At 47.7% G+C, this 20,476-nt stretch overlaps 1 protein-coding gene across 12 annotated transcripts in view; it reads left to right on the forward strand.

Moving 5' to 3' along the window:
• The window catches only part of TMEM273 (transmembrane protein 273), a 112,668-nt gene that overhangs the window by 78,347 nt on the left and 13,845 nt on the right, over nt 1–20,476 (forward strand). For 2 of the 12 annotated variants that reach the window (XR_011496528.1, XM_070493203.1), the window contains exon 1: nt 926–1,084. The exons of 7 other annotated variants lie outside the window; for them this stretch is intronic. Coding sequence is in view for 4 of the 5 variants with exons in the window: in XM_070493203.1 (XP_070349304.1) it covers nt 1,039–1,084 (46 nt within the window). In the remaining variant the exon portion in view is untranslated. Of the gene's footprint in view, nt 1–896; nt 1,085–20,476 lie in introns of those variants that run through there. 3 more of the 12 variants (XM_070493183.1, XM_014841556.3, XM_044759400.2) reach the window with 3 other exon arrangements.

Raw genomic sequence — 20,476 nt, forward strand, 5'->3', positions numbered from 1 at the left:
CTTTATTCCTAGTAGGAACTGATGATGTTTTCATCCACATTCCAGTTGTTACAGATCACACTCAATATCCTTCACATTTATCACCACGTCAAGACTGTGGCAGTCATGTCACCTGCCATTAGATCTTGCTCTTTACTGTGTGGACAAAGAAGCATATATATTCTATGTCATGTCTGTTTTCTAAATATTTTGATAACTGTATTTCAATATAACTGATTTACTTTATAATCCATATGTACTTTATTTTGGGTCTTTAAAAGCATAATTCTGGGGGCTGGCTCCATGGCCAAGTGGTTAAAATTCTGTGTGTTCTACTGTGGTGGCCTGGGTTCGCGAGTTTGGATCCCAGCTGCAGACCTGCTCCCCTCGTCAGCCTTGCAGTGGAGGCATCCCACATACGGAATAGAGCAAGATTGGCATGGATGTTAGCTCAGGGCCAATTTTCCTCAAGCAAAAAAAAGAGGAGGATTGGCAATGGGTGTTAGCTCAGGGCAAATCTTCCTCACAAACACCAAACAAAAAACCCCTCCCCAAAAATCATGTAATTCTGAAAAGAGAGTCATAAGCCTCCCACTCTTGAAGGATCCGGGGCCGAAAAGAGTGACTGAGCTGCTCTGTGGGCTGGGGAGGGGGCTTCCTGTCCCTGGTTAAAGGCCATGGGTGCTACAGCAGGAGCCGGATGGCCAGGCCAACCACGTTCCCCCCTGAGACTTATGAGCCTGGGTTTTTGGGCAAGAATTTGTCCCGTGCTGTGTGGGGAGGATTACAGGAGATATTGCTGGGTTGTAACTAGGACCGCAGCACACCACAGTGAGCCCTCATTGGGGGCCAGCTCCCTTCCACCGCCCGGCAGAGGCCAGGACCACAGAGACTTCCCTCAGCCCTGCCCTCTGACGGGGCTGAGAGGAAGGGAGTAGCCTCCCGGCCGTGACAGTGACTTCCTTCCCCGTCACGTGGAGCTTGGCTCCTGTCCCCTGAACCTTGGGTCGCACAGCCGTCCGTGCCTGCTCTGCAAGGAGCCAGGAGTGGAGAGCCAGCATGAGCTTGGGGGCCAGGATGCTGAGAGCGTTCCTCCTTCTCCTGGGTAAGTCAGGGATGCAGAAATGGGGCAGACGCTGCTGTTCCGTGGCAGGGGCGTCGCAGTCGGGGGAAACTGGGGGAGTGTGAGCCCATTGGGGCTTGATCCCTAAAGTGCAGATATGTCCCTTTGGACAGACGGCTTTTCCCACTTTGGCCGAACAGTGAGCAATGCTCTTGTCTGTTTCGTTCTGGCTGCAACTGACAAATGCTTGTGGGCCCGGGGAAAACAGGAGGGATCGTGTGGCAGAGGTATCTTTGTTTTTTAAAGCCGTCTTTAATCCTGTGCATCAAAAGAAGGGAGAGACACAGAGGCAGAGACTAATAAAGTAGAGCCAGATAGAGAGGGAGAAACCTAAGTCTAGAGAAGCAGACAGAGAGGAAGAAATGAAGAAAGAGAGAGACAGAGGCCCAGAATGAGGGTTAGAAATATGCGTAGATAGAGACAGAGAAGGAAAGAGCCATGGAACTTCGCAAAATCTCCTTTGACATCAATTGCTATTTCTTAAAAAGGCAATGGACGTCCCTCATCTACGCAAAGATACTTGTTCCCAGGACTTGCGCTGGGTCAAGACTCAAAGGCACTCATTGTGTTTAATCTTCTGTTTCCGGAGCAAAAGCTTGCATCCCATACATGGGTAAAGTGATTCCCACGGGCAAGACTCTGTCTGAAGCCTGCACCAAACCCAGGAGAGAACAAAGACCTTGGCCTCTGGGAGTTAGCATGTCAGACAGACGGACAGCCTGAACACCTATCAGTTTGCACGTGGAAATGGGTGCCTGACTGTGACAATGAGGGGATGGTAAGAACAGGATGTGCAGGACAGATAATGCAAAGCGTGCCCAGCAAAGTGGCAGAAGGTGGCCGAAGTTCTGACCCTTGTTTCTGCTCTTGACCTGTCTAGGTATACAAACCAGTCTGTCCTGGGGGATAAAGGAAGTTACATTTAAGAAATCCAATGAAAAGCGTGCAGATTATACAAACACACAATTCATTGAAGAATTACAAACAATGAGCCTTGAAAATGCTCAGGTTCACAAGTAAAAGAAATAATCACACCGAACATTTTTGAGTGCTTCTGCTGTGCCGCCTACTCTGCTGAACACATAGCATTTGCTCCTCCAGTCCCCACGATAATTCCATGGCGTAGGTTCCATTATTATCTGCATCTTATGGATGAGATCTTAATTACTTGGCCAAGGTGTCACAGCTAGTTAGCACTTTCAGGTTTTAGTAGTACAGATAGTAGTGGTAGGAGTGGGTGTCTGGCTCTAAACCCTCTGAATGTTAATCTTACTCTGCTATTTACCAGCCCCGAGAGCGTGGGCAGGTCATTCATTCTGGCTGCGCTCAGTTTTCTCATCTGTAACTTGGGGATCATGGTGGCACCTACTACATAGGGCTGTTGAGAGAATTCAGTCTGTTATCACATTTACAGCATGGAGCCAGCATCTGAGATGAGGCGAGACTCACTATTGGATATTCAGGTGCTAATTGATCTGATCTTCTCAAAAAGCCATTTGGCAATAGGTAGTAAAATGTAAGCTGTTTGCAACCTTCTACCCAGAAATCCCACCTTCAGGAACTTATCCTAATGCGATAATAAGGTAAAAGCCCCCCCCCCCCCAAATATTTAAGAGGAAGTTATTGACCAATGCTGACCACAGTGGAAACCAGAAACAAGTGATGATCAGGTGGAATCTGGCTAAATCAGTTATGTTCTGTTCCAATGACATCCAATATGTTTAAATGAAAGACAAAACTTTCTCAGAACTGACATGGACAGAAGAGAAGTGACAAAGTGACGGTTATAATGTTACCGTTGTATAGTTATAGTCACATTTTGCATGTGTTCACTGACCTATCCAAAAATCGATGGAAGGCAATACAGCAAATGATGAATAGTATCCATTTACTCTTTTCAGAAAATGGGATGGTGAGGCATCTTTTAGTTTCTGTGTATGGAAATTTTTCGTGGTAATCATACATATTGTTAATTCCAATAAATAAATTTCTATGAATGAAAATAACGTGACAGCCTGTTAAAAGCTGTAGGAAAAAATTGGGCTTTTCCTTTATGGGCTGGTAAAAGGGACTGGGGACATATCTAGCATAACTTACTAATGGACGGCTTATGAGGGTGGGTGACCAGGTTAGCAGTCACCCCAGGGTGTATACGAGAACTGTGTGCGAAAGGGCTCTCGGGAAGACGGTGGGAGCGGATTGCCACCTTGTCCCCCAGGTGATGTCCAGGCTCACATGGGACCCTGGAAAGTAAGGCCAGGTCCACTATTTCCCATATACAGAGTAGTTGGAGAGTTTTTGAAAAACAAGATTTTGAATATTTTAAGAATACTTTTAAAAACTGAGATTAATGTAACAAACATTCATGGACTCAACACCCTGAATTAACACTTGAAAAATTTGTGGGTGTTTTTAGATATATTATTTCAAAGTAGATGGATAAATCGACATATCCATCGAAGAAACAGAACATGAGAGATGGAGACAGAGCTCTTTGGGCGCCCCTCCTCTGTCCTGTGTTCCTCCCCTCCTCTCCAGAAGAAACAGCATTCCTGCTTTCACTGGGCTTCCTTCCTGTGTTGCTTTCTAGGTGTTAAAAACTTGATGTGCATGCCACCACAACGTACTTAAAATGCTCCATTATCCACCCATTCTGATCATATGAATCAGACCAATTCATCCCAACTGCCTCTACGATTCTGTTGAAACGCTGTATCAGGATTTAGTTATCCATTCCTGTACTGATGGAATTTAGGTTGTTGCTAACTTTTTGCATGACCACCGATGCTGCAATGACCCTTCTCAGTCCTGTCTCCCGGCACCCACATGCAACTGTTTTGGTGGAGACACACCTGGAAGAGTTGCTGTGTCACAGGCATGCATGATTCTCCTCTTATTGGATATTGCCAAACTGTTCGCCATCAGTGAGGCCTGGACTTATGTCCCCCTACAGGTTCACTAATGCTCAATATTGTTAGGCTTCTCATTTTTTGCCAATCAGGGATGCAAAATACCATCTCCAAGTTTTTAGGTTCTGTGTTCCTGGTTACTAGTGAGAATAACCATTTTCCCTCTGTTTATCAGACAACCAGCTTTCTTTTGCTGTAAATTTCCTGTTATTTACTTTTTGTCCAAATTTTATTAGGTTATTGGTCTTTTATATATTTTTTCGGGGTATTCCTTATTCGCCTGTGTCAAGCGTTGCAAATATCTTCTCTCAGTATGTTGCTTATCTTTTATCTTTGTGGCCTCCTTTGTTCTGCAGAAGTCTCTAAATGCGATACAATCATATTTATCAGTCTTTTCCTTTTTGTGTGTTTGGTTTCTCTGTTTTGTGTAAGAAACTTAAAAAAATTGTTTTTTACTTTAAAGTGGCTGCATTTTTCATGATTAGGTCTTTTATTTGCAATTTATTTTTGTGTATGACCTAAAGAAAGGATCTAACTTTAGTTTTTTCCATATGGAACATCAATTGTCCTGATATCATTTATTTAATAATCTTTCCTTTCTCCCCTGCTTTGCAATGCTTCATCTATTCTGTATCCACTGCATCTATGTTCGAACTGTTAATGGGTTTCCTATTCTGTGCCACTTTTTGAAATCACCTATATTTGAGTCATATTGTACTGTTCTATTTATTATAGTTCACGCCTCTTCATAACTTGTAGGTAAGATTCCTTTTCCTTCACCTTCTTCTTCTTTGGTCTTAGTCTCATCTTGGCTCCTTGAAAGCATCATAAAAGCCCGCTTCCCAAGAGCTGATTCTGGGCATGGTGCCGCTCTTTGCTCTTCCACGCGGACCTCATTCATTTCTCACAAACAGCCCACGAGGTAGATGCTCTTATCATCATCATGCCCATTTCACAGATGAGCAAACTGAGGCACAGAGTGATAAAGTAGCTACCAGAGGCCACGTAGCAGGTAAATAGGAATGCTGGGATTCAGATGGAAGCATTTGGATGCCCCGAAGCTACATTTTTAGCCCTAACACCAAAATGCCTCTCGGTCAAGAATACAAAGTGCTGGCATCACGGAAAATCTGCTAAGACTTTTTAAATTGTCCTCTCAAAATAATTTCAAACTTAAAGAAAAGTTGCAAGAGTAAGAACAGCACAAAGAAAACCCATGTGGGTTAGCGAATTCTTAAACAAATCACCTCATTTGTTTTATCATAAGCCATCTGTTTATTTATCTATCTATCCAGAGAGAGGTCTTTTTTCTGAGCCACTTGAGAGTAAGTTGTAGACATCATGTTTTTTTTTTAAACCCCTAGATATGTTAGTTTGTATTTCTTAGAAACAGAGATAATCTCTTACACGACCACAGCACAGTTATCAACTTCAGGAAGTTTGTCACTGACACAATGATTTCACGTAGTCTACTGATTGTAGTCTGGTATTTTCAGGTAACCTGCCATTGCCCTTTGCAGTCCAGCAAAGGAGCCAGTGGAGGGTCAGGTATTGCATTTGGTAACCGTGTCTCTTTAGCTTTCTTTAATCTGGAACATCCCACAACCTCTGTTTGTCTTTTATGACGTTGATACTGTAGAAACTTCCATCCCCTTTTTTTCACAGAACATTCCTCATTTGGGGGCTTGCCTGATATCCTAAGATTAGATTCTGGTTATTCATTCCCCACCAGAAAACTACATAACTCATTTCGTGTCCTTCCCTGGGTTCTGCATTTGGAGGTGCAGGATATCCATCTGAGAAAGGCTGATGTACATTTTTTGTTTTTTTGAGGAAGATTGGCCCTGAGCTAACATCCTTGCCCATCTTCCTCTATTTTATATGCGGGACGCCTGCCACAGCATGGCGTGATAAGCGGTGCTGTGTCTGCGCCTGGGATCCGAACCTGTGAACTCCAGGCCGCTGAAGAGGAGGGCGCGAACTTAACTACTATGCCACTGGGCCAGCCCCAAGGCTGATGTACTTTTGACATAATGATAAAAGACTTTCAACCAGGCTTTGGATTACGGTTGTCACAATTCTAAATGTATTATTCGCCTCTTAACTACCAACTGATCAATATTTTTAAATTTTGCTAAAATATTGCTCTAAGAATAGCTATTGAAAACATCTGGTGAAATTTCTAGGCATTTTATTAGAGGCTTGCACCTTCCTTTTTAAAAAGCTGCCATATAAAATATTCCTATGGACTCTAATTCCAACCAAAATGTCAGCCATCTGTCTCCATTTTAATTCTCTTGGAAAGCACTGCTGAAATCTATGTATTATTATAATCATGATAATAAAAAAATACAATATCACTTTAATTACATTCCAGTGCCTAAACCATTCTTCACTGGAGGAGCCAGAGCTATCGAAGACAGCAGAGGCTTCTTTTCTCCTTAATTTATAATGAAAAGATGGCAGAGGCCGGGGTAAAGAGAATTAAATTCGTTTTTATCTTACAAGTCAAACTCATCACTTTATTCCTTGGCTCTTGGTCCCTGAGATCTTTGTAAAAATCTTCCCTGACAGCTTTTCCCCTGTTCCGGATTGCTGCCAACGCAATGGTTCAGAGTCACGTGGTGTGTGGATTCCAGTGAGAAAGAATTCTTGATGTATCCGTTTTCTTTTGCTGTGTAATAAATTACCACAAATGTAGCAAAAGAAAACAAACACACCAGGGTCTCTCAGAAAGTAAACAGAGGGTACAGGAAGAGGGTAAGACCCCAGGAAGGCTAGGAGAAATTTTCTGAGACAGCAAGAATTTGCTTTGCGACTTTCACCACTTTTCTAACTGGATTGTTTGCTTTTTTAAATTTTACTATTGAATTTCAAGAGTCTTTAAGATATTCTGGATATGAGTCCTTTGTCAAATACGTGATCTGTAAATATTTTCTCCCAGTCTCCAGCTTGTCCTTTCATGTTATTCACAGTGTCTTTCGTGGAACAAAAGTATTTATTTATTTTTATTTTTTATTTTTTTAGATTTTTTTTAAATTTTTTCCTTTTTCTCCCCAAACCCCCCCGGTACATAGTTGTATATTCTTCGTTGTGGGTCCTTCTAGTTGTGACATGTGGGACGCTGCCTCAGCATGGTCTGATGAGCAGTGCCATGTCTGCGCCTAGGATTCGAACCAACGAAACACTGGGCCGCCTGCAGCGGAGAGCGCGAACTTAACCACTTGGCCACGGGGCCAGCCCCCAAAAGTATTTATTTTTAATTGTCTAATTTACTGCTTTTTTCTTCATTTATGGAGCCTTCTTGTGACCTCATGTCTGGGAAGTTTTCACCAAGCCCCGAGTCTCCAAGATTTTGTCTTATATTTTCTCCTAAAAGTTGCCTCTTTTTATATCTTACGTTTAAATCTATGATCCATTTTGAGTTCATTTATGAATTTAGATCAAGGTCCTTTTTTTTTTTTTATGCCTATGGGTGTTCAATTTTTCCAGCACGATTGGTTGAAAAAATTACCCTTCTTCTATTGAATTGATTTTGCTCCCTTGCCAAAAATCCGTTAGTCATATAATTTCTGGGTTATCTTTTCTTTTCCGTTGATGTCAGTGTCTGTCCCTCTGCCAATACCACACAGTCATGACTTCTGTAGGCATATAAGTTTCATGATGGTAGAGTGATCCCCCTTACTTTAAAAAGAAAAGTTTTTAGCAATTCTAGTTCCTTTACATTTCCACGTAAAATTTAGAATAATCTTATCTATATCTACAAAAAATCTTGCTGGGATTCTGATAAGAATTACGTTAAGTATAGAGATCAATTTGGGAAAATTTGACATCTTTATTACGTTGAGTTTTCCATGAACTGGGTATGTGTTTCCATTTATTAAGATCCTTCTTGATTTCTCTCATCGGTGGTGTAGAGTTTTTAACAAATGAGACCTGTTCCTGTATGATTAGATGTACAACTAAGTATTTTTTTTGAGTGATTGTAAATTGTATTGTATTTAAACTTTCTCTTTCTGTGTGTAATTGTTAGTACATAGAAGTACGATTGGTTTGTGTATGCTGATCTCGTATGCTGCCACCTTGCTGAACTCACCTATTAGTTCTCAGAGTTATTTTTAAGATCCCTTCAGATTTTCTACACAGACCATCATATCATCTGCATATAGGGACCGTTTTATTTCTTCCTTTATGAACAGTATACTTTTAAATTCCTTTTCTTGCCCTATTGGACTGGCAGGAACTTCCAGTCCCGTGTTGAGCACGCATAGTGATGGCAGATATCTTTGCCTTGCTCTCCACCTTAATGAGAAACTATCTCATTTCTCACCATTAAGTGTGATGTGTGTTGTAGGGTTTTTGGTAGATAGTCTTTATCAAGTTGAAGAAGTTTCCTTCCGTTCCTAGGTTACTGAGAGATGTTGTCGGGAATTGGTATAGAATTTTGTCAAATGCTTTTTCTTCATCAGTTGATATGATCACATGGATTTTTTCTTCTTTAGCCTGTCAATATGGTGGATTACATTGATTGATTTTTGGATATCAAACGAGGCTTGCATCCCTGAATGGGGTCCACAGGGTCAGGATGTATAATTCTTCTTTTGTCTTGCTGGATTCTTCTTGATAACACTAGGTCAGGGTTTTTGAATCTGTATTCATGAGGGATACTGGTCTGTAGTTTTCTTTTTTTGCATTATCTTTGTCTTGCTTTAATGTCAGGGTAATGCTGGCTTCAAAAAATGAGTTAAGAAGTGCTCCCCTTCTATTTTCTGGAAGAGATTGTGTAGAATTGGTGTTAATTTTTCTTTAAACATTTGCCAAATTTACCTGTGAAACTATCTGGGTGTGCAAGATTTGTTCTTTGGGAGTTTGTAGATTATGAATTAAATTTACTTAGTAGTTATAGGGCTATTCAAAGTATCTTTTTAATATTGGGTGAGTTGTGATAGTTTGTACTTTTGAGGAATTGCACCATTTTATCCAACTCATCAGGCTTTTAGGTGTAGAGTTGTTCACAGTATCCCCTTACCATCCTTCTGATGTCTGTAGGGTCTGTAGTAATATCCCATTTCGTTTCTAATGTTGGTAATTGGTGTCTTCTCTCTTTTTTCCTTTGTCAGTCTTGCTAGACATTCATCAATTTGATGGATCTTTCCAAAGAACCAGTTTTTTGTTTCACTGAATTTTCTCTATTTTTCTGTTTTCAATCTCATTAATTTCTGCTCTTATCTTTATTATTTATTCCATTCTACCTGCTCTGGCTTTATTTTTCTGTTCTTCTTCTGGTTTCTTCAAGCAGGATATTAGATTATTGATTTAAGACTTTCCTTTTTTCTAAAGTAAGCATCTAATGCTATAAATTTCCCTTTCAGCACCACTTTAGCTATGTCTCACAAATTTTGATATGGGTTTTCATTTTCATGAGGTTAATAGAGGTTTGATTTTCCTTGGGACTTCTTCTTTGACCCATGGATGATTTAGAAGTGGTGTTAATTTCCCTGTTATTTTTCTATTATTAATTTCATATGTTGATTTCATTGTGATCAGAGAGCACATTTTTTTATGTCAGTTCTTCTAAATTTGCTGAGATTTGAACCAGAGTATAGCCTACCTTGTTACATGTTTTACGAATGCTTGAAGACAATGTATATTCTGCTGGCGTTGAATGGAATGTGCTATAAAAGTTGATTAGGTCTTGTTGCTTGATAGTGTGGTTAAATTTTTCTCTATCAGTCCTGAATTTCTGTCTAGTTGTCCTATCAGTTGTTGAGAGAGGCTTGTTGAAGCCTTCGACTATGATTGTGCATTTGTCTGTTGTTCCTTTCAGTTTTATCAGTTTTTACTTCACATATTTTGCAGCTATGTTGTTTTAGATGGAGACATTTAGGATTACTGTGTCTATTGGGTGGATTAACTCTTTTATCATCGTGTAATATAATATAATGTAATATAATGTCTCCAACCTGACAGTTTTCTTTGCTTTGAAATTTATCTGATATTAATATAGCCACTCCTTCTTTGTTTTTATTAATGTTTGCATGACACATCTTTCTTTTAATCCTTTTACTTTCAACTGACCTATACAGTAGTCCTCCCTTATCTGTAGGGGATACGTTCCAAGACCCCCAGCGGATGCCTGAAACTGCAAATAGTGCTGAACCCTATATATACTATATTTTTTCCTGAACATACATACCTATGATAAAGTTTAAGTTATAAAGTAGGCACAGTAAGAGATTAATGACAATGACTGATAATCAAATAGAACAATTGTAAGAATATTATATTGCAATAAAAGTTATGTGAATGTGGTCTTGCTCTCTCTCAAAATCTTATTGTACTGTATTCATCCTTTTTCTTCATGTGATGATGTGAGATGCTACAACGCGTACGTGATGAGACGAAGTGAGGTGAATGATGTGACACAGGCATTGTGATGTAGCGTTAGGTTACTGTTGACCTTCTGATGACAGAAGGAGGATCTTCAAGCCATGACAGTGTTGATGGTTGGATGTCAGGAGCAGATGATGTCCGTGGGTAACTGAAATCATGGAAAGCAAAACTGGATAAGGGGGGGACTGCTGTATCATTCTTGGAGCGAGTTGTAGGCAGCATATAGCTCAGTCACTTTTTAAGTTGACTTTGCAAATCTCTTTTTTAATTGGCAAATTTAGGCAATTTATATTTAATGTAGTTATTGACATGTTAGAGTTTTCACTCTGCCATTTTATATTTTGTTTTCTGTTTTTCATTTCTCTTTTTCCTATCTTTCTGTAGGTTATTGAAACATGTTTTTAAAATTCCATTTTAATTTATCTGTAGTGTTTTTGAGTCTATTGCTTTTCATAGCTTTTTTTTGTGGTTGCTCTGGTATCATGTTATGTATACATAACATATCACAGTCTACTGATGTCAACATTTTAACAGTTTAAGTGAAATGTGGAAATTGTGCCTCTATATCCTTTTACTCTCTTAAATTTCTTCTAAATATATTGAGAGCTACATCAGACATGTTACCATGTTTTAGCTTCAACTGTCAAACATAACTTAGAAACCTTAAGAGGAGAATGAAAGTCTATTTCATCGATTCCTATTTTTCTGAGCTGTGACAGACACTGACCACTCAGCCACACCCCAACCTCAGGCCAGACGCTGCTTCTACTGGTGTTGCCAAGTCCTCAGCCAGTTTGCCTTCCTCTCTCCACCTTTCAGGATCTTCTTACATTTGTTTTTCACATAGTGGCTGTGGTTTTTAGCGATACTTATTGAGAGGAATAGGAAAAAGTAAGTCTATTCCATTTTTCCAGATATGGAGTCTGAGATGAGTTTTTAAAGGTCCGAGGAATGGATGATTTGGAGAAATGCTCTGTGGGGAGGGGTCTGGGCTACCTAACATCTCAGACACACCCGCCTCATCCTAGAGGCTCCTAAAGGAGAGAAGAGGCCCCTTGAGGTGAAGGCAGAGAGCCTGCCGGGAGATCCCCGTGGTGCCAGGACCCTGGGTGTGAGCCGACCTGGCTGACACACAGATCAGCAGACATTTCCGCTCGCTCTCAAATTAAACGACTCGTGTTTCCTCTTTAAAGTCACCATAAGCATCTCTGTCACACCCAGACCCTCATTTATCCACCATAATTGCTTGAACTGCTCCTTTTATTAGATTTGATTCCATTAAATAACCAACTAATGGTTCTCAGTAAGACGAACTGGCTTACTCTCTCCTGCTCGTCTGAAGGGAACAGATGAGAAGCTGGAGCCTTTCCGCCTGGAACCTGCTGCACCCACCTCAGAGACTTGTGCAAACCTGCGCAAACCCTCGGGCCACATTGTCAAGTTGTCACTGTCCAGGTGAAGAGGCAAATGGCCCATAACTGGTTCCATAGGCCCAGGGGACTGGGACACATGAGCATCTGGGCTTTCTCTTTCATTAAGTAAATTTTGATTTTCACCAGGCTCTGCTGGGACACAAAGATAAGTAGCTTAGGCCCCAACCTGAAGGAGGTGACGATCTATGCGGAGGGCAGTTGCAATATGGTGTGTTAAGTGCCAAAATGCAGGAAACATGGAGGGAAGCAGAGGAGTGGCTGATCTGAACCAGGGTGTCCAGGAGGGCTTCCTGGAGGAAGAGTCGTTCAGTGCACTTGTTTGTGAGCTGATGAGTGCACGAAATGGAACCTCTGCTTCCAGGAGCCAGTCTGTGGGAACCGTGTACAGGAACGAACCTGGCTGGGACGGGAGGTATGGGAGCGAGGGCGGCAGGACCGGAGGGGCGAGCCAGATGTGGCTGAGAGGCGAGCTCAGGCCAGCCGGGGAGGCCTTGGTGAGCCATGCCGAGGAAGGTGGGCTTCATCCCACAAGGCATCTTCTGGAGCCTTGGAGGAATCAGTCCCCAGCTGCGGTACAGCAGGTGGGCTGTCGGCAGGGAGACCTCCCAGGAGAGATGGGACAGGCTGGATGGTCTAGGGCCACAGCGGCGGGGTCTATTCTGGCTTCTGAGGCCACATTGCACCCCTCGCATCTGTGTCCCCACTGGAAGCAGCATGTGGCATGGGGTCAGGGGTGCAGCTGAGGTGCTGTGTCTGTCATAGCTTGTGGTGGGCTCATGCTCAGCTCCATGGAAGATAATGTTGAACAGAGCAGCTAAGCTGACCCAAGGAAAGCTCTGGAGACACTCAGAGGGGTCCCTGAGCTGACCTTGGGGTACCAAGTACAGAGACGTCCCAAGCTGCAGACAAGCCCTGGTCATTGAACCACACACGACACATTATGCAACTGGGGTCAACTGGGAGCTACTGTCTACCCTGTGTGCTGGTGTGAGACCCTCCCTTGCAGCCAGGCCAACCCAGCTTCAAACCCCAGAATTCTCCTGTTCAGTGTGTGACCCTGAGAGGACACAACACCTGCTGGAACTTCCTTGTGAAATGTGGACCACGGTCCCTGGGGGAGAGGCCCCCTGCGCCCACACATGACACACACGGATGCATCCAAACGCAAAGATGCCGTTTCGTTTTGGTCTTGCCAGGAAGTCTTCTGAAAGTTCAGGGACTGGGTCAGCCCACAGATATGAGGGAGAGGGACTTATGCATGCACCTGGCAGCTAAAAGTGATGGCGGTGTGGCCAGGAGGGGAAACCACAGCGCCATGGGGGCCTGGGAACTAGACAGTGAGGGGGAGACTGCTTTTATTTCAATGACCAACAGGCATTCCTAGGCAGACCCAATTCCCAGATGACCACGCTTCCTCCCTCCACTTGGAGGTCTAGCTGGGGAGCTGTCCCCTAGTTTGGCCCAGAAGTCCAGTGGGGAAAGCGAGGTGTTGGGTAGGAGGACCCACAGGAGCTGACTGGCCAGGCCCCATCTGAATCTTGGAGGGTCTGGGTGCTCCAGGAGGCCCAGGCCATGCCCGGCTTCCTCCTGCTCTGCCCAGAAGACCTTGCCAGCCCTCCAGCATGGACGTCGGCTGGGCTGAGCTTTCGCAGGGGGAGGTGACCCCGGGGAGTGGACTGCAGGGCCCTGGGGGGAAGTGGGCCAGCCCTGTGTGTGGCTTGATCTCTAACTTTTAAATATTTAGCCGTGTGGCATTCCCTGGGCTCTGCAAATGTTAGGAGCTGCCTTAAAAGGGACATCTACGGTGGAAATGCCTGGCACAGACCCTGGCACATGGTAGGGCTCAGTGAGCCTCTCTCCTCGTAGATGGTGGCAGATGGCTCAGGGTTGCCACGGGCCGCGGGCTCTGGGGTTGGCTGGGTGTTGCCCTTTCCTCTGCGGCGTCACATCATGGCCCCCTCCCCACAGGCCAGGCCAGCTGTCATCCCACAGCCCCCCCCAGGCACATGCTTCCCTCGGCCAAGCCCCAGAGGAGTCCAGAGCGAAGCTTCCTAGAGACTGAAGAGCATCGTATGAATATTGCATGAATAATAATAACCCCACCACTTAGCGGTTACGGAGCGCTTTCCTCTTCCACAATCCTTTACCATCATTAATTAGTTATTCTGCTTCCCGCCTCCCCTGCTCTTTCTGCAAAGCCTTGCTCTTGAGCACAGGCCTTCTCTGGGCTGAAGCCCCAGTGTTGAGTGGGTGGGCTGTCCGTCACCTGGAATCAGGCAGCCTCCTGGGGGCCTCGGCGGGGCTCAGCGACTTCTTGTCACAGCAGAGACCTGAGCCCGTGATGGGGAGCACAGTTTCCTTTCTGATCTGAGTGCCACCCTAGAGCCACCTCCTGGTGTGCTCTTCTCCCCACATCTCCTGTGACCCCCAGGAAAGCTGAGGACCCGTCTCAAGCGGGTGATGGAGTGCTGGTGGAGGTCGGGTCCCTCCGATACCTCCATCAGTGCCCACGGCCCTTGAGGATCCTTCCAGCCATGGCCAGTCCCATTGCAAAGAGGCCACTGAGCTGGGAGCCATGTCACATCTGGCCTGAGGCCACTCGATGAGCAGTGGTAGAATGAGGACTCAGATGTTCTGGTTCCAAGTCTCATTCCTTCCACCACGGGGTCGTGGAAAGGTTTCCTGCCCCCACAGAGATGCTCAAAGATGGAGCAATCCCCCCACCAGGGAGTGTAGGTTGTCTGGGTGTACCGTCTATGAATTGCCCACCAGGACCTCCCTGGACACCAGCGTCCACCTCTCTAGGGCAGCCTCAAGCCCTTCCTGGCTTCCAGCACCTCTAGCTCCCTCGAGGCTGCAGCAACATCTCTGCCGGGTGACACATCAGCTCCCCTGCCAGGTATAAAAGTACTTGCATGTCATCCCTCCTGGCCAGCATGGACCTGGGACACCCTGCGGGGCCCCGCCCCATTGGGAGCGCTCTCGTGCCTGGAGCTCCCTCGGCTCCACCTCGGGCCAAAGCCGGCTCCCAGCCTCCAGCTCCTCCATTAGCGTGGAGGGTATTGATCAGCTTGGCTTCTGCAGCTGAGTGTTTTAATCCCAGTGTGTGAATCTTTAAGAATTAATTAGCAAAGATTGCTCGGGAAAAACAAAGCGGGCACATATTTCGATACTGTCTGGTCACCCACCATTATTGTTTTCCTCTTAATTACGATGCTATTTCTGGAAGCTAGAGGCCTTTTCCCTTGTGTTTCATAGCCTCGGGCCGCCCTCTCCATCTTGCTGGTGGCCTTCCATGGCCTCCTGCTTCTAGATCCTGCCCAGGGCGGCCGTGTCCTGGCCGGCTGTCCAGTCTCCATAATCTGGAAAACCCCAAGAGCCTCAGTTTACCTGTGTCCCCGCGCTGCTCTGACCTGCCGAGCTGCCTTCTTTATTCCCAAGCCCTCATGCCCCCTCAGGCCGCCTGGCCTCTCCTGGCACCTCTTCCTCTGCCTGCCCCTTCCTACCCCTGCCCACCACTGTCCCCATTAGCTCCCACTTGTCCTTTTGGTTTTAATTTAAATAACACTCGCTCCCGGGAACTTTCTCTGACTTCCCCAGGTTGGATTAGGTCCCCCTGGTGCCCTGGATGGCTAATGGCTGTGTACTTCTGCGTGTTCACAGGCACCCCATGCACGGAATTCCTGACTCACTGCCCATCTACCCGGCCTTAGGGCCACTGCTGGCCAGGGGCTGGGAGGTCCCCAGCTAGGTTTTTGGGGCGTCTCTGACCATGTTCTCTTGCTGTGGAAGGGGATCCATGGAAACCAAGGAGGTGTCCCAAGGCCCCCACGCCCCCTTGGAGCCGTCTCTGCTTTGCTCTCCTTCTCCTGTTTCCCTTTTGCTTGTCATCTCTGGAGCCTGCGCGGCTCTGGCAGGTTTGGGTTCTGCCCTCAGTCTCGGTGCTGTCACGGCCCCAACAGCCGTGGGAGAGGGGTGGCGACATCCTGTTTACTCAAAGTTTGGCAGCTGCTGTCTCTTCTGTGAGTCTGGAAGAGGGGATGGAGGAAGAGCAGCTTCAGCCGGTTTCTAGGCTTGTGAGGAAAGAGGCTGAGGTTTCAGCAAGTCGCAGCCGTGTCGGAGGAAGCCTCGAGATCTGAGCTCGGCTCAACCCAGGCCAACTCAGTGGTGCTCCCATGTGTTGCTCAGAGACGACAGAACCCGGAGTCTGCCTTTGGGCTCCACGCCCTTAGTTCCCAGCACCTGGTGTGAGGCCCCACGGGATGGCCCCCTTTCTCTCTGCACCACCAGCTCCCTTTGCCATCCTCTCCCAGGGGGACCCCAGCTCGGCTTTACTCGGCCCCGGGCCTCAGGCAGGAAGCCAGAGACATCACAGCAGCGGCAGCCACGTGTGTTGTATGTGTGTTCCACGCGTGTCCCGGTCTCAGAGCTACAGGAGCTGTGCTGTCACTCGCTTGTTTCTCTGTGGCTGAGCTTTACTTCCCTCTCCAGACCCGGTTATCACTCAGTACTAGAAACTCGATCTTATCACTCTAGGCCACTTCTGGTTCAACGCTCAGTAGTTTTGGGGTAACTTCCCAGTTGGTTCAGGATTCCCCCCTTCCACCTTCTTGCCTCTCCCACGGGGTGAAATTAAGTTCCAAGGAGTCTCACATACCCTCCTGGTCCTGGAGAGAAACAGCTCACCCTGGGCTAGCTGAAGTGTGTCCTTCATGCCACAGAACAACATGCGAGCAGTGCCAACAGGACAGGCAGAAGCATGACAAGCGGCAGAGGTGGTCCTGGACCAGCAAAGAGGCAAGGGACTTCCAGAGGAGGTGGCTTTGTGCTAAGCCTTGAAGGATAAGTAAGGGCTTCCCATAAAGACAAGGAAGGCATTACATCAAAGAGAGAAGCATGTGCAAAGGCCCAGAGGTGCACAGGTTGCTTAGCTTGCAGAGCCTAGCAGGGTTTATTTTGAGGCTGTGCTGTGAGCTCATTTGCAGGCAGCATTCTCTGCTCCCATCCCCACCTCGCCAACCTGATTTCCAGTGATGCTGTATGGAGGACCTGCCACCTGAGTCATCAGGACTCTCCAGACTGCAGATGACAGTTACTTAGCTAAGATTAAGATAAAGAAGGTATTTCCTTATCAAGACAACTGAAAAATTGAGAAGAGGTGCTTCAGGTACAGCTGGATTCAGGGGCTCCAAAGCTATCTTTAGGACTTGGTGTGAGCTTGACCCTCTTCTGTGGGGTCTTCTGTCTCATCAAGTTCCCTCCACCCAGTGGGCCTCCCCCAGTGCCACAGTTACCAATTCCAGAAGACACTCCTGTTTCTCAATATTTTCTCCAAAGTCTCAGAGTTGAGTCTTACCAGCCTCAGTTGGATCACCTGCCCCATCCCTCAACCAATCACTGCTGACAGGAAGAAGGAATATGCTAATTAATCAGGTATGGTTCACACATCCATCCTAGAGTCAGCCCGAGGGAACCCAGTGGTGGTTGGCTCCCCAAAGGAAAACCGAAGTGTTGCCAACAGCCAAGGGGTCTGGGGAGGTGGACAGGACACACAGCAGGTGTCCAGGCCACACCCCCCAGGTCAGACTTCCTCCAGTCTCCTCGTGGAGACTGAGCTTTGCAGGAAGGTGCTGGACATCACCCATGACACCCTGATCTTTTCTTCAGTGTAAACCTTGTCTCCTGTCTTTCATTGCTCTTGGACGCTCCTGGGTACCAGGGCCGTGGGAGCACACTGCAGGTACTTCATTCTGATGCGTGGGCTCTGTTAGGAGATGACGGAAGCCTGTTCTAGACATACAAAACCCCCTCCTCTAGCTGAGAATGGAGGAATTCAAGAGATCTAAAGTTAGGAGCCATTCTGCAATATTTAAGTTCCAAGATGGAAATGGCCGGGCATCAGTTGACAAACACTTAGGGCGGCCTCTCCCTATTTTTAGTTCTGATACTTATAGAAAGACATCTGAATGCATGCACGCCCACTGCCCCACAACTGGAACCACACAGCCTGAATCTGCCCAAATAAGGGTGCTGAAGCCTGCCAGCCCCCGTTGAGGGTGGGCCCAACAGGTGTCGTGGACGGCACGGGGGTCTGAATGTCAGGGACCGGCTCTGGGCTGGCCAGATTCCAACTGAGATGGGGCAAGGCCTTCAGCTCCCTGTCTTAGACAGCGGGCTGCTGCTGCCTTCCTCTGAAGGCTGCCCTCTCATGTCCTGGGGGAGGGGACCCAGGGAGCCTTGAGGCCTCAGAGCCATTTACTCTTGCAGGGGGCTCCTTCCTGTTGGGAAGCCACTTGCAGAGAGCAGGCTGTGCTCTGCAGGACTGCGGTGGGAGGGGCTGCAGAGAGAGGGGCTGGCAGGGAGGGGTGGAGCATCTGGTCCTCTGGCAGCAGCGGGTCCAGATGGGGCCGGGGGAGGGAGCAGAGACTCTAGACTCAGAGCTCGTAAGTGCCTTTGCACACCTTAGAAAAAGGCACCGTCTTCCAGTCTCCTAGGTGTAGGCTCCAGTGTGTGGCTTGGTGACAGCTCCTGGTGCATGCCACACGGAGACTGTGCGGTTGGAAGCCACCCTGGAACCTCGGCAGGCCCGTCTGGAGGCAGCCCGCCTGCTCTGGGTTCCAGGGCTGTGCTCTGAGATCTTTGCTCTTGCCCTGTGCCCCCGTCCCAGTTCGGACAGTCTGAGGAGTGCCAGCCTTCCAGTCCGATTTGGCCAACCTTGTGCCTACCACTGCCCCAATGACCGGCCATGGGACAGCCAGCCCTGCTCGGCCGCCTTGGCCTCTCCTCTGGGTCTGAGAGCCTGTCCTCTGGATGCTGAGCCCCCTCCTCCTGTTTGCCAGCGAACCCAGAGAATTCCAGCAGAAGAAGGGCAAAGCAGCTCCCTCCTGGGTCTCTCACAGACCTGAACGCAGGAGCTGTCTGGAGGCCTCTGTGCTCACAGACCGGCCCTGCCAGGGCCATCCCTCCTCCAGCTACTTTGCAGAGCCAGGGGAAATCAGGCTGGGGGCTTGCGGGGGCTCTATGGCCCAGGAGGGCCACCCCCAGCTCGTGACCCTCGCGGGAGGCCAGGATGGGGTCAGAGTGTCTGGTGTGCTCATGACCAATCCTTGCCCAGGGCCTCCTTAGAGCCATTACCCTCCCTGAGGAGGCGAAAGGCTGCCCCCAAGTGGCCCTGGGGCTGGCTGGCAGGAATTAGCGGCACCGGATGTGGCCTGCTGGAGTGCACAGCATGCTCCACCGCCCAGGCTCGTCTGCCTGTAGCTGTAACAGCAGCGGCCCCACGGAGGTCATTCACTCAGTCCCTGACCTGGGACCTGAGGCAGGACAGCCTGAGGCCCAGAAAGCCTGTTGGAGGCCAGGGACGGGGGGCAGCCTCAGGGCTTGGGGCAGACACAGGATGGGGCTTGGAGAATGGTGTCTAAGGGCCAGACACTGTGGGGAGGGGGAGGTAAGGAGTCAGGACTGAGCTGAGCCCCAGCTCTGGGCTCCCTGCTGGGGAGATGCAGAAAGAGCTGAGCTCTCAGGATGGCGCCTTTGGTGTGCGAGGTTGATGAAGGATGTTGGGCAGACTGGTAAGCACTGGGGTCTGGTTCTGTGGGGAGCGCAGGGCCAGGCTGCTCTGACCCTAGACATGCGTGCTTTCTCCTCTCCTTTTCGGCCCTCCTGCCAACAGTCTGATTCTGTGGCCTAGCCCCCGGGGGTGTCCCTGTGTGCACGTCTCCTCGTGTTCCTGTGTGTGTCTCTCTGTATCTCTTTCCATCCTCCTCTTTCTCCATTCAACTCTCATCTAGGGCTCTTATAAAGTTTCTATGCCACAGGCTCCACATGGAGAGGGATGGTCAGCAGGGGAGGCCCCCCCGAGGTGGAAGCCGGGAAGGATGTCAGTGTACGAAGGGGCGGGGGGGAAGCTGTCCCTCAGTGGGCCTGGCCCACTCACTGATGGCCTGCCCTGTCCCCTGCCTCCTGCTCAGTAAAGGCAGAGAGAGGCCAGACTGGTGTCAGGAAAGGACCCCGGGTGAGCACGCAGCACATACAGCTCTAAGTTTCAGGCGTCAGTCTGTAAGTCACCTCGCAGACACATCCACTCCATTTGGCGGACCTAACAGCCCAGCCCCACCAAATGCACAATACAAGGCTTTGTCCATCCCTGGATCGGTTTGCAACAAAGCCGGAGCAGCAGGAGGAATGCAGACAATTGATATAAAGAAGCAATGTTGCTCAGTGGGGGCCACACATGGGCACACGCATGAGAGAAGTCACCCAGTGTCCAAGAGGACCTGTGATTAGCCCAAGCCTGTGTACTTTGCTTAAGAATCTCCTGGCTTTATCTGTCTACCAAGTGAAGCCTCCAGAAAATCTTCCACCATGCTACGACGATGCCTTACCCACCAAACGACGATGACGTCCCCTGCAGAGTGTCAACCCAGCGTGTCCCCGGGCGACCCTGAGCATGGCCAGCAGACATGGCTGCGTGGAGAATGTCTTTGCTGCTTTGACAGCGAGTGAGTCCCTCAGCCGCTATTCAGCCTCCAGGAGGTCCGGACTCCCAAGGTGGACTTCTCTTGGAACAAAGCTGGGGAAGATCTGGTCCCTCCCAACAAAGTCACCTGCTCCTTTTAAGGGTTGTGGCACTTCCTGCT

Source organism: Equus asinus, chromosome 2 (assembly GCF_041296235.1).
Source record: "Equus asinus isolate D_3611 breed Donkey chromosome 2, EquAss-T2T_v2, whole genome shotgun sequence".
NCBI classification, from domain to species: domain Eukaryota; kingdom Metazoa; phylum Chordata; class Mammalia; order Perissodactyla; family Equidae; genus Equus; species Equus asinus.